Source organism: Podarcis raffonei, chromosome 17 (assembly GCF_027172205.1).
Source record: "Podarcis raffonei isolate rPodRaf1 chromosome 17, rPodRaf1.pri, whole genome shotgun sequence".
Lineage (NCBI taxonomy): Eukaryota > Metazoa > Chordata > Lepidosauria > Squamata > Lacertidae > Podarcis > Podarcis raffonei.
Window position 1 is genome coordinate 32,239,073 of NC_070618.1, and position 13,508 is coordinate 32,252,580.

Here is a 13,508-nt window from a genome sequence, read left to right on the forward strand (position 1 = left end):
ATGAGAGTACCCCTAAACTTTTTTTTCGGGGAAAAAATCACTGTGCCTAAGGAAGAACTGTAGAGCTGGGGCCCTTATCTGTGAGTGAAAAGAGATCTTGGTCTGGGATGAATGCCAGCATGAGCTGGTATCATAAATTCTGCTCATTATTTCCGCTTGCTAGAAACAGGGGGAAACATAGCTGTGAGGCTCACCGCTAGGAGATGTGCCAACGTTTTGTGCAACTTCTTATTCTCCTTTCTCAGTTGCAAAATTGACTCCTTGTTCTTCTTAATGTTCCATTGGGTGGTCTCATAGTAAGCTTTCCGATCACCTTCTGTAATGAGGACAAATAAAACCACTCTGCTTATTGCTCATCCAAAAAAGAAGCAGCAGCAAAGCCAAACTTGAAGTAGTTGCCAATTTGGGTAACTTTTAGTCATCTTCCTATCCTCTCACAGATATGTGATTATGGCAGCTACATTATATAGTGAATGAAATGACAGAAATTATGCTTTACTACATGACATACTTTGAGAGTTGAATTTAGTATTTCACTAGAATCAGGAGTGTAACCAAGGACAAAAAAGGCTTAATACTTAAGGCCTCTTTTTATAGGAAATCCAATCTCCTTTTAGAGGTTTCAAGCATTTTGCTTTGGTCTGTATCTCTAATCTGAAAATAATAGCGTTTTTTAATTTCTCAGTATTTCCTTCCCATCCACAAAAATAGATACTGTAGGCCAATCATACACCTGTGGCAGTATAAATACCTTTCAGATGCCCCTCCACTTCTAGACCGCAACAAAAAGTGTACTACTATTGGATGTACAAGACTTGAACATATTAATTAGACTGTGGTGCTCACTAGAAATATGGATATTGGCACAGTCAATTGGATTAATGGGTTATATCCAATGTTGCCGTTCTGCTTGCACAACAGACATCTTGCTTGAGCAAAGAAACTTGCCTCTCCTTTGCAGCCCCCTGTGGGCCCCCAAAATCTGCTCTAGAGGACTGGGGGGACCATTTGGAACAGATTTTAGGGGGTGCACAGAGAAAAGAAGTCCTGTTGTATGAGTGGAACTCAGTACATGCTGTGCTGAATACAACCCAATGAAACCAGCGCTACTTAGCATCTAACTCGACTTTGTAGTAGCACAAGCATGGCTATAGTATGTTCTCACATTCTCCCTCTCTGCTGCTCCTAAGAGGCAACATCTTGGCTGTGTGTCCTGGAAGACCTGCTCTCTGCCTTGCTAGCCTTTTCCACCTGGCCTAGAAGGGCAGGGCCCTGACGGGCTGACTGACTGACTGGCCTCCAGCTACAAAAGCTGAGGCTGCTGAACAGACTACTGGGCTGGGGTATTTTTTAGGGAGGTTTAGTTGCTATTACTGATATTAATTTTTGTATCTTTATTTTTATATATTATGATTTATGTGGAAATTGTTCAGTTTGGCTGTGTACTTTTTCATGTGTTTTATTTATTGGTTATGACTACTTTATGTTTGTAATTATGTAACATATTTTCATGTCGTAAGCCGCCTTGAGAATGGTTTTAACTTTGGAAAGGTGCCATAAAATTTTATTTATTTTTAAGAGTGTTTCTGCGAAACCACATCAGTGGCTGAACTGTGCAAGTTTCTTGCGGTTCCCTCACTGCGAGAAGTGAAGTTACAGGGAACCAGGCAGAAGGCCTTCTCTGTAGTGGTACCCGCCCTATGGAACACCCTCCCCATCAGATGTCAAGGAAATAAACAACTATCTGACTTTTAGAAGACATCTGAAGGCAGTCCTGTTTAGGGAAGTTTTTTAATGTTTGATGTTTTCTTGTATTTTTAATATTTTGTTGGAAGCCATCCAGCATGGCTGGGGAAACCCAGCCAGATGGGTGGGGTATAAATAATAATAATAATAATTATTATTATTATTATTATTACTACTACTACTACTACATGCAACTGGTTAGTTAGAAATCCAAGTGGGTAGGCTCTGAAATGCAACAGCCAGGAGTCTGGTCATCTGCAGTGTATAAGAATTAGCCTGAAGCCTTCAAACAGGGAAGCTTGACAAACATTCATGTTCCCACACCCCTTTATACTACAAATGAATAGATAAAAGTGAGTGGACTACTAGTAATGTTCCACTTTCCCCATGGGTAGCTTTAGGAAGGAGCCCTTCCCTTTCTGCCTTCCCGTTAACAAAATAGTGGTAATGACATAATTTACAGGGTGTTGCAAAAAGGAACGAAGCAATGGAATATTGTCCCTGAGGATTCTGCTGAGTGATTGCTACATCTAAAATAATCACACAATTGGTCCATCTTGCTCACCATTATCTACTTGGACTGGAAATGGGTTTCCATGGTTTCAGGCAGCTTCTATTCCCATCCCTACCTGGAGACCCCGTGGGTTGAACACAGGTTTTTTTTTTACACGAAAGGCAGATGCTATGATCCTTCCCCAATACATAACACGCCACAGTTGTTGCTTTTTAAAAAATCAAAAAATTGCTGTGACAAACAGAAAAACACTTTCTGGGCCAACCTAGCACCTAACTTGTGGTCCTGCATGACAATTTGCAATCAGTTCAATATTATGCACACTTAGGTAAAGGTAAAGGGATCCCTGACTATTAGGTCCAGTCGCGGACGACTCTGGGGTTGCGGCGCTCATCTCGCTTTATTGGCCGAGGGAGCCGGTGTACAGCTTCCGGGTCATGTGGCCAGCATGACTAAGCCACTTCTGGCAAACCAGAGCAGCGCATAGAAACGCCGTTTACCTTCCCGCCGGAGCAGTACCTATTTATCTACATGCACTTGACGTGCTTTCGAACTGCTAGGTAGGCAGGAGCTGGGACCGAGCAACAGGAGCTCACCCCGTCAAGGGGATTCGAACTGCCAACCTTCTGATCGGCAAGTCCTAGGCTCTGTGGTTTAACCCACAGCGCCACCCGCGTCCCTTTATTATGCACACTTGGTATATTATATATATAATATTATGCACACTGGTTGTTATTTAGTCGTTTAGTCGTGTCCGACTCTTCGTGACCCCATGGACCAGAGCACGCCAGGCACTCCTGTCTTCCACTGCCTCCCGCAGTTTGGTCAAACTCATGCTGGTAGCTTATGCACACTTACTCATAAGTAAATTAATGTTTACTCCCAAGCAAGTGTGCACAGAAAAGCAGCCTTACTCAATACGGGATGCCTCCTCGCCCACATCCGAACGCTTTTCTCCCCTCAGCAGCCAGGGATCCCTTACCTAGGAGTTGTATCTTGTTCTGCAGCTCTGTAATCTGGTCGTGGACCGGGGGCTTAATCCCCTGCAGGGCTTGTGTCACTGGCATGGCGGAGTATCTCTCCTACCACCGCAAGCAGGGTCTGTTCGTCCCTTCCCCACTTGCACACGACCGCTGCCCCCGTCCCCAAGCCTCCCTGTCTTCCCCCTGCCCCGCTTCGCCAGGCTGCTTCCCCCTCACTCGACCATCAGCTGCATCCTTTCGCCTGCATCCGTCTCCATGGCGACCAGCTCCTCCGACGCAAAGCGCCCATTGGCCGAGGGAAGCGATCTGCGAAAGGCATGGCGGGAGGAAGGTCAGGTTGTCTCGCTTTTCCTAGGCCGCAGCTGAAATCTATCCGCGGCCATCCTCGCCGTCGCCGTGCGGGGGAACGCGAGCAATGTATTGGTGTCGTCCCTTTGCGGGGGGAAAGGGAACCAAGTCATTAAACACATGAAGCAGCGCCGTTGGAGGACGGAACAAGCAAAGCGCACTTCCGCCACTCTCGCGATGGGCGCCTAAAGGAAGGGGAAGTCCTCGAGAAAGCGCCTGAGGGAAAAGGACAAGGGCTTCCGCCATACACGCCCACACACGCGGTCGCGCGCACTTCGAAGCGGATGTTCCCGTCATCCCCTTCCGCTTCCTCGGACGGTTGGACTTGGGACCCGTTTTCCGCGAGGATTCCCGCGCCCCGTCGGTGAGGGAGACTGTTGGGCTTGTGAGGGGGGTGCGGGTTCCTGGAGGGAGAGCCCGGAGGCTGCTCTTGAGGGGCGCTGGAGGAAGAGCCGGGGAAAGGCGAGTTCCAGGGCCGCGGGGCGGGGGGCGGGCAGGTCGCGCTGCACCTGCCTGTGGCAGCGGGGCTGATCCTGCCTTGGGCTTCGCCACGTTGCAGAACCCTGCCTGCTTTAAAATGGGGGTGCGGGATTCCGTGCTGTTTTTGTCGTGGTTCTGTGTTTTTTCAACATTGATTATCATTTCGAATTAAATGTCGGCAGTCGCCCTTCATCCAAAGACCACAGGGCGCTTTGCAATAGGAAAACGCAAAAATATTCAGCATGGTAACAAACGGAAACAAAAAACAACAACAACAACTCACCCCAATTTAAAAGGCCACAGATGGTTTCCAGTGAAGACACCTCCTTGTTGTATTACAGTGGTACCTCGGGTTACATACGCTTCAGGTTACAGACTCCGCTAACCCAGAAATAGTACCTCAGGTTAAGAACTTTGCTTCAGGATGAGAACAGAAATCGTGCTCTGGCGGCGTGGCGGCAGCAGGAGGCCCCATTCGCTAGTGGTGCTTCAGGTTAAGAACAGTTTCAGGTTAAGAACGGACCTCCAGAACGAATTAAGTGCATAACCCGAGGTACCACTGTATTGTTATTATTTATTAGATTTGTATGTCGCCCTTTGTTCTGAGATCGCAGGTTCAGTGTGAACATAAAATGCATAATACAGTGGTACCTCGGGTTACATATGCTTCAGGTTACATACGCTTCAGGTTACAGACTCCACTAACCCAGAAATAGTACCTTGGGTTAAGAACTTTGCTTCAGGATAAGAACAGAAATCGTGCGTTGGCAGAGGGAGGCCCCATTAGCTAAAGTGGTGCTTCAGGTTAAGAACAGTTTCAGGTTAAGAATGGACCTCCAGAACGAATTAAGTACTTAACCTGAGGTACCACTGTAAAACAAACCAATGACACACACACCCCGCACATAACCGCATTTGGAAGATTGTGAAACAGCCCAAGGCTTGGTTGAAGAGAAAAGTTTGTTCCTGGTGGCTAAATATATTTGGTGAAGGCACCAGGCGAGACACCCTGGGTGGGGAACATTCCAGTCAGCCACAGTCTTTGGTTGCCACCTTCCAGACTTTTCAAAGGAGGGACACGATGAAGTGCCTCAGATGGTGATTGCAGAGTCTGGGGTGATTCACATGGAGAGAGGCGGTCCTTGATGTATTGTGGTCCTAAGCAGGACTTTAGGAAAATGGACCAGGGCAGTTTTATATTAGGTAGAGTTTCCATTTTTCATACTAAAGAAGGTTGGTTTGAATTTAGCACTCCAAATGCTGGAATGCTAGTTTGTTCAGGCAGAGCAGACTTTCTAATTTATACCTCTCTGAGATTATCTTGGGCAGAAATTGGGGAATTCGCTTTGAGTGTAGCATTTCAGGCTATAAAATTGGCCAGTTCTTAGGTAGGTGGAAAGAGGTATGCTTTGATAAAGAATTGCACACGTTCAATAGAATTAAAACCTTTGCTACCTGGTTCCCAAAATGGAGTTTCACCTTTTAAAAATGGACGTTGGTAACGTGCTGGTCAAAATGTTGGCCCATATATACCTTGTTCATCACAGCTGGGCTTTAAAGGCAGAAGGAGCATGGGGGACTCATACTGCCTCACTCAAACCACTAGTAGGAAGAATAAGAAGATTCTCTGCCTCAAGTCCTTTGACAGGCACAGAGAAAGACCAAGGTAGGATAGGAGGCAAGTTACTCATTTGTGCTATGATTTGGCAAATGAGACAACAGCGCTTCCAAAGCACTGGGATAAAGTGCTGCTGTTTCTTTATTCAGATCCCAACCCAATTCTTTTCTCAAGCCCAGATATAGCAACTGATTGGACAATGATGTTCTCTGAAGACCGTAGCATGTAGTTACCATAGAGATGCCATCTGAGGCTTTCCTACGGATGGTGCTATGTGCTGGCTGTAGCATAGATAATAACAGGCAGTGACGGTGCAGACTTCCACTGCAGGTAGTTGTATATGTTATGGCCAGAACAGGTGGCCTATTTTAAAGAGAAGCCTTTATTTACTTTATTTCTTAAATTTCTATAAAAACACAAAAAGACATAACATAGTAACAAACCCAAACAATTCCCCCATGGGGTTATTAGCCCACCCATGGCAACTAACAAATGCTCTCATGTTTGTGGAGAGTCAGAGTTAGTAGGTGCCTGTTGATTCCCACCCAGAATCCTGTTTCATGTTTTGACAATCCTCAGTGACCCAGGTCTTAGGGTGTGGCCCTTTTGGAAAATGGGAAGGTTTTTTTGGGTTGGGGGGTGCACCAAAATAAAAGCAACTGGAGTAGTTTTTAAACATCAGTGATGGAAAAATAACTACAATTTCTAGTAAGGTGTGCAAAATGTTTTATGCACCCATCTTGTGTGAAGTTGAAAAGAATTCACTACAGCATCACCTTTAAAGGTACAGTGGTACCTCAAGTTAAGTACTTAATTCGTTCCGGAGGTCCATTCTTAACCTGAAAATGTTCTTAACCTGAAGCACCACTTTAGCTAATGGGGCCTCCTGCTGCTGCTGCGCTGCTGCAGCCCGATTTCTGTTCTTATCCTGAAGCAAAGTTCTTAACCTGAAGCACTATTTCTGGGTTAGCGGAGTGTGTAACCTGAAGCGTATGTAACCTGAAGTGTATGTAACCCAAGGTACCACTGTACTTAAAAGATGCCTTGATATCAGCCCCCCGAGTTTTGAGCCCTGAGAAAGATGATAAAAGTGTGTTTTAATTTCTTTTTGAAACTGGAATATTTTCTAAATTGTAGAGCATATTTGGGTCAAATAAAATATATGAATTCAAATTATGTTCGTGAGATGTGAAGGGAATTGTGTTCTGGGTTGCGAGTGGAGGGGACAGAATTCTGCATCTTTGCCCCTTCACCTATTTCTGTTAGCATGGAAACTTCTGTAGCAACAGTCCTCTGTTTTTCCCTTTCCTTCAGGAGCCGCTTCTGCTTTTTGCCTTTGGATCATGCTGCTGCTTACCCTGTTGTTGTTCTTGCTTTTGGGCCTAGCATCTCCTGTGGAGGTGAAGCGCCCACGGGGCGTCTCCTTAACAAGTGAGTTCCCAGCAGATAAAATGCCAAGCATTGTTCCACCAGCAAGCAACTCCTTCTGTTGATGTGGAGAATGGAAACAATATGTCTGTATTATAAATTTGTGCATCCACTTTCATTTCTTAGCAAAACCCTGCATTTGGTATATTCACTGTTTGTTTTTTCCTGGTTGAAAAATGGAGGAATGAGGGAAGACTCCAAGGGCTACTATTGTTTCCTGCTCTTAGTTCTACACTTCATTTGGTGCTAGAGCCCTGACATTTGCAACTATGCACACATTTACACAGTTACTTCCTGTAGAGAAGGGTTGTCTTCTTCATGACTTGCTGTTCCTTTCTGGTAAAATTGTTAAACTTGGAAGCATTTCCTAATTCTCATAATTCTTTGAGGAGTCTCAATTCTTTTGAAAGTCAGTGGCAGTGGCCTCAGTGACTTGGTCTTGAGGTTTGTAATCACATTCTCGTTCTTCAGATTCCACTGTTCTTCCCCCCTCCCCATTGGAACTGTTTTGCATAAAATGCTGAGACTTTCATTACACGAAACATTAAAGTGTATTAAGCCTCCCTTGTGCTCTTTCTTCCTCATGTGGTGGAAAAGAGACTGTACATCTGAATGTGTAGCTTTTCTGGACTAGTTTAACTATGAGGTGAATTCATCTTATTAGCAGGTGCCCTGATTGAAGGGCAAAGTAGGTAGCACTACACTACTGGTTGCATTTTCTAGGAGATGGATTGCCAGAATGTGTCAAATCATTGAGTGGCTTTGGGGAGAAGATAGTGTTTTAGTGTCGGTTTGTGAAAGGTCAGTCATGTTTCCTGAATGGCTCCTGAGCCTCAAATGATTGCAGATCTTCCTAGCACTAAATACAGCCTCCTTTGAGTGGAACAGTGACAAGGTTGAAGAAGAAACTACTGTTCACAGCTAAATATTATTTCAGTGGCTTTGAATAAACAGTTCCTTGAAGCTCTCTAAAAAGCAAACTCATCCTATTTTGGTGCACAGCTGTCCTTCCCCTTCCGTTTCCTGTTGCAGTTTGCCTCCGTTCAAATGTCAATCTTCCCCTCTCCACCACATCACTATGGTTATCCATGGGTGATTTAGAGAGAGCGAGTGTGTTTAAGGCTTTGGTATTGTATACGTGACTGGGGATGTTGGAAGACTATTCCATGATATTGCTATTGGTGTTTTGTTTTTGTCCCATCACCCCAAATTTGTGTTCTTTGGCTTGTGCCTTGAATGCCTTTCTGGATTGGTGTATTTGCATTCTGCAATTTTTGTTCTCGGAACCAAGTGTCTCTTGCTGTCCTTCTCAGGCCATCACTTCTATGATGAATCGAAGCCATTTACTTGTCTAGATGGCTCAGCAACAATAGCCTTTGATAGAGTCAATGATGATTACTGTGACTGCAAAGATGGATCAGATGAGCCAGGTAAGCCCCACTCACACACCTTGCCTCCGCCAATGAACCATGCTGCTTATTGCTGCTGTAATTAGATACTTGCTAATATTGTATTTCATGGGGTTACCCATTCCCTGAATGTGTGAAAATGTACAAGGCATGAAATGCTCAAAGTTGTAAAAGCAGAATATGGTTTGCCTGGATTAAAAGCAAACATATTAGCTGAAGAGAGAGACAGCACAAGTCATAGCTGGGTGGGAGGTTTTAGATTAGACATCAGAACAGATTAGATGTTCCTCGCACAATAGAGGGGCAAGCACTTGCCCATGGGAGCTCTGGAATCTGCATCTGGACTTGGGGGGGGGGTGTTGTTCTTTTGCCTTACAGCAATACCACTTGTAGAATCACAGAATAGGAGAGTTGGAAGGGACCATAACAGTCATCTACTCCAACCCCCAGCAATGCAGGAATCATTTGCCCCGTGTGGGACTTTAGCCCATGGCCCTGTGATTAAGAATCTCACGCTCTACCAACTGAGCTATCAGCAATGCCTAGATGATAGGCAGGTCCTGGGTCCAGCTGAGGTGCAAAGTTGCTAGTGGTGCATGAGACAGAGCTGGATCTGTATTGCCTTCCTGCTTGCAACTTTGGCAAGAATCTGCATTGAAAATGGGGAGCAGGGGAGATGATATATTAAATTGGTGCAGAAAACTTGGCTGTTCAACGTTAGTCAAGCGTGAAAATGATATGTCCTAATGCCACTTTGAGTAAGGCTTTTTGGACCAGATGTTATGTCTGAATATGTAACATAGATTTGCTGCAATCTGTTTAGAATTAATGGGAGAAGCTGAAGCATGAGGAAGATTGGGTGTGAATAGTATGTTTGTGTGTGACTGAAAGTGACCTTTGTATTATCTTTCTCTTGTTGCAAGATCCTAAATCCAACTCTTCATAATGGTAAAACAAGACAAAGTGGTCATAGAATGGGCAAATCCAACATGGTCAGTTTATCCCTAAATCACAGAATTTGCAGGAGGGAAGGGTAACATTGTTTTTTTTAGATAGCTGTAAGCATCCAATTTGTTAAGGAATTCACTAGTATCTTATCTCTCTGCCCAGGAACTGCTGCATGCCCTAGTGGCCGTTTCCACTGCTCCAATGCTGGCTACCGACCTCAGTACATCCCCTCCTCCCGTGTCAATGATGGAATTTGTGGTGAGCTTTGCTAGCTCATGTGGGTGGGAGACTTCAGGCTGCGGGCAGCCAAGCCCAAGTGAGTGAATGTTAATGGCTCTCCTTGTTGTTTGCCTTTAGACTGCTGTGATGCAACAGATGAGTACAACAGCGGCATCGTGTGTGAAAACACCTGCAAGTAAGGCATGGCCTATATACTTTCAGGAAGCTTTTCCTCTCCTTGGACTGCTGATTCAAAGGCAGCTCCAGACTGGGTTTGGGCTAGTTTGGGAAAGGAAAGAGGATAAATGTACACTTGATCCCAGGCAGCAGCAGCTCCCAAAATAATTTTGCACACCCTCTGGGAAACTTGGATCCTCCCCATCTTCAAAAAAATAAATCCACTTAACAGTTCTATTGTTTAATTACAGGACACTACAACAATAAATCTCAGTATTAAAAACAGAACACCAACTCAGTCTTAATCAATCGGAGACATTTCTTGATAGTTCGCTGTATTATCTTGCATAATAGAACGTCGCAGCTTTTGGGCAGCTACAGCAAATTGCTGTGCTGTAGGTTGTAGGTGTTTGGTTTTTCAAGTATGTACCTGGCCTGTCTGTGCCATATTTGGGTCCAGTACAGCTCACAACAGAACATTTCAAATATGATCACCAGAAAAAATATGCAGCTTCAAAATAATGATGCCAGCTAAAACCAAACTCCAAAAAATAAAAAATAAATTTAAAAAATGCATGGAAGCACCAGAAACTTAATCTTCTTGTGCAATGCAAGTTTTCACTCTTAAAGACAGAGAGGGAGGTAACAATTCTTCATTCCCCTGATAACTTCTTTTCACGTGTTTGTCATTGGTGCTGGCTACGCATAATGCGGTCCTACATTCTGTATTGTATTATATTGATCTTGATGTTTGTAAGTATCATGAAAGGAAAAAAGGGGCAGTAGCTGTCTAGGTTTGCAGGGGTAGAGATTCTAAAATACTCTGATGCAGTATTTTCCAATGATTATTTTAATGCTGTTTTTAGTTTATTTTGATTTCTTAGTTGTTTTAGGGATTTTTCTTAACCTTTCACTCTAAGCTGCCCTGAAAATGTATTTGAAGACTATTATTATTATTATTATTAAACTCTGTAATAAATTCACAAAATAAATGGGGCAGAGTAGTCATATTTGTCATGCTACCCATAGCTCTTGTCCTGCTGTCACATAATTCTGCAAACCTTTATAAATATGGAGTTATTCAGAATAAGAGGACTTGCATTGTGTGTCTTGATGCGAGCGCTGCCTCTGGCTGCGCAGCCCAAGTTAGTCATCATTGACATTGCCTGGGTTGTAGCTTGCTGTTGTGCTGTCATTTCCAGTCATATACTCTATGCCTGAAAAAAGCTTGCTCCCCACCCCTTCTAGAATAGGGTCTCTCTTGCTGCAGTGGTTGGTGCTGTGGGTGGAAGGTGTCTTTGGGGCTCAGCTCCAGCTGTCTCTTTCCTTTCCCTGTGCAGAGAAATGGGCCGAAAGGAGCGGGAGGCACTAAAGCAGATGGCTGAAGTGGCCAGAGAAGGCTTCGAAATCAAGCAGGCCCTGATGAAGGAAGCAAGTAAGAGGAAGGAAGAAAAACAGGTGAGGATGCTGGCCTAGGAAGTGGAAACACTGTGCTGACAATACAGGGGAAGAGTGCCCATTGCCACCAGTGCTCATGAGCCTGGGCATTGTTCCTCTTATTGGAGTCACTTGAAGAAGCCAAGCTATGGCTCTTTTCAGGTAGGCATTAGAAGTGACCTCCAGTGGGTGGGGAGCCAAGTTATAGAGATTCTGTACACACCTTGGGCTTGAGAGGACCTCTTCTCCTCCCCACCCCCCAAACACTTCTAGATAAAGCTTACTGAGCTACAGGAGAGCAAGAAGTCTGTGGAGGAGCAAGTGGAGACTCTGAGGTCGCTAAAAGAAGCTGCTGAGAAACCTGAAAAAGAAGCCAAGGATATCCATCAGAAAGCCTGGGAGGGTGAGTGCACTTCTACCATGCGAGGGGATTTCATGGCACTGAAAGCCTCTGTGTCAGCCAACAGCCTCGTTTTTAAAGCAGGAGAACTTGTGGTCCTCCAGATGTTGAAATACAGCTTCCAGAATCCCTGATCATTGGCCATGCTGCCTTAAGATGGATGGGAGTTGGGAGTCCCATAGCAAACAGGTGGCCACAGATTTCCCAGCCCTGCCTTAATAGGAGGTTAGAGAATTTTATGATGGATGGGTTTACCCTCATGTCCTAGAATGGCTTCCTGGAAGTTTCTGCCTTGCCACTGATGGGGAGATGGGATGCTAGAGTTGCAGCCGGAGGTGCCTTTGTCTGCGCTGCTCACATTCTTAGTTCCAAGCCCAGCTCTTGCAGGGGCTCGTGGTGTTTGCCACGTCAACAGTTCAGCATGATAAAAGCAATACAATGAAATGCTTGGGTGAAATACTTAGTGCAGCATCCAGAAATGGATTGAAATTATCCTACACCTGCTTAACGCCTGCCATTAAAAACAGACCAATATGAAGCTGTTGCAACACTTCTGGAAGATGTTTGGCAGGGCTTCAGGAAGAGGGAGCTGCACAGTTCTTGGGTAGTCATCAAGCTACTTAAATTGTTTTTCATCTTTGTACGTTGCCATGTGTTGAGAATGAATTTGAAATGAAAAATAAGCAGAATAAATGTGGGGCATGAGTCTCTGTTCCCTTTTTCTGTTAGGGCATGGATGGGATGTGTTTTCTTGGTGGTTCTCAAAGACTGCATTTATCAGGCAAATAAGTCTGCAGGGTTTTAGATTTTAATACATGTGTGTCTACCTTATTGTTTCATTGGAATGTGTGCTTTAGGGACAGGATTTGAGGTGCACAGAAATCCTAAAGCTGTTCTCCTAGTTGTAGAGAGAAGATGACTTTAGAAGTTATGCAGGGAAGTTACTTTGGTTTTTTTGAATGAATGAATGAATGAGTTGAACTTGTTATTTGCCTGCTTTGCAACAGAACAGAAAGCGGCCGAAAGAGCAGTGAGGGATCAAGCCAAAGCAGAAGAAGCCTTTCATGAGCTGGATGATGATGGAGATGGCATGTGAGTGAGATGATTCCCCCTTTCAGTAGCTTGTTCACAGACTCTGTCATCTGTGGTCAAAGGCATGTGGCAGGACAGATGTTGATCCAGCTGCTGATCCCTTTGTGTCCTGACGTCAAATTCTAGCGCTTAACTATTCCTGGATTTATTTGGAGCAGAGGAGCACTTATTGTTACCATCTCAAGGGCCATGTTGGCTCAGGAGGCATTAATTGTCTGTAAGACGTTTCAAACTGGTGAGAGGGCACAAACCCAATCCCATTGCTCTGAGACAAGATACCCTGTAACTTAAAAGCATCCCTAAGTGATGCTTTAAGTCTTCAAGAAATAATGAGGGCTAAAAACTTGTTCTTTTCCGTAAAATGGAAGCTAGGAACCTTGGAGTACACATGCCACAGGGACTGCTATATCAGTCTTTGTGTATGCAGAGTTGTGAAAGGCATGGTTAGTACCCTAATTGCCCTCCTGTGCCTTCAGGATATCTGTTGCTGAGCTCCAGACGCACCCTGAACTAGATGCAGATGGTGATGGGATCCTTTCAGAATTGGAAGCCCAGGTATGGTGGGGAATGTGCACTTGTAGAGGGGGGCTTTTCTTCTCATGCAAGCGAAAACAGCTGTTCATGGTTATCCTTCGTTCTTTCTGTTAGGCCTTCTGCTTTCATGCACTTCCTGGGCTTTGTGGTTCTCTTCCCTCTCCCACCAAAAGCT

At 44.7% G+C, this 13,508-nt stretch overlaps 2 protein-coding genes across 4 annotated transcripts in view; one reads left to right on the forward strand and one right to left on the reverse strand.

Annotated features, from left to right (window-relative positions):
* ODAD3 (outer dynein arm docking complex subunit 3) overlaps positions 1-3,733 on the reverse strand; it is a 28,380-nt gene extending 24,647 nt beyond the window's left edge. Inside the window, exons 1-2 of the mRNA XM_053371111.1 lie at positions 3,243-3,733; positions 195-316 (exon numbers count right to left, since the gene is read on the reverse strand). Of these exons, the coding sequence (XP_053227086.1) occupies positions 195-316; positions 3,243-3,327 (207 nt within the window). The 5' untranslated portion in view covers positions 3,328-3,733. The remainder of the gene's footprint in view (positions 1-194; positions 317-3,242) is intronic.
* Positions 3,734-3,837: 104 nt separating this feature from the next.
* Positions 3,838-13,508, forward strand: part of PRKCSH (protein kinase C substrate 80K-H) — a 33,833-nt gene continuing 24,162 nt past the window's right edge. For 2 of the 3 annotated variants that reach the window (XM_053371113.1, XM_053371114.1), the window contains exons 1-9: positions 3,851-3,955; positions 7,004-7,120; positions 8,431-8,547; positions 9,637-9,732; positions 9,832-9,889; positions 11,211-11,328; positions 11,581-11,710; positions 12,715-12,799; positions 13,276-13,354. In XM_053371113.1, the coding sequence (XP_053227088.1) occupies positions 7,033-7,120; positions 8,431-8,547; positions 9,637-9,732; positions 9,832-9,889; positions 11,211-11,328; positions 11,581-11,710; positions 12,715-12,799; positions 13,276-13,354 (771 nt within the window). In that variant the 5' untranslated portion in view covers positions 3,851-3,955; positions 7,004-7,032. Of the gene's footprint in view, positions 3,956-7,003; positions 7,121-8,430; positions 8,548-9,636; positions 9,733-9,831; positions 9,890-11,210; positions 11,329-11,580; positions 11,711-12,714; positions 12,800-13,275; positions 13,355-13,508 lie in introns of all 3 variants that reach the window. The other variant, XM_053371115.1, reaches the window with a different exon arrangement.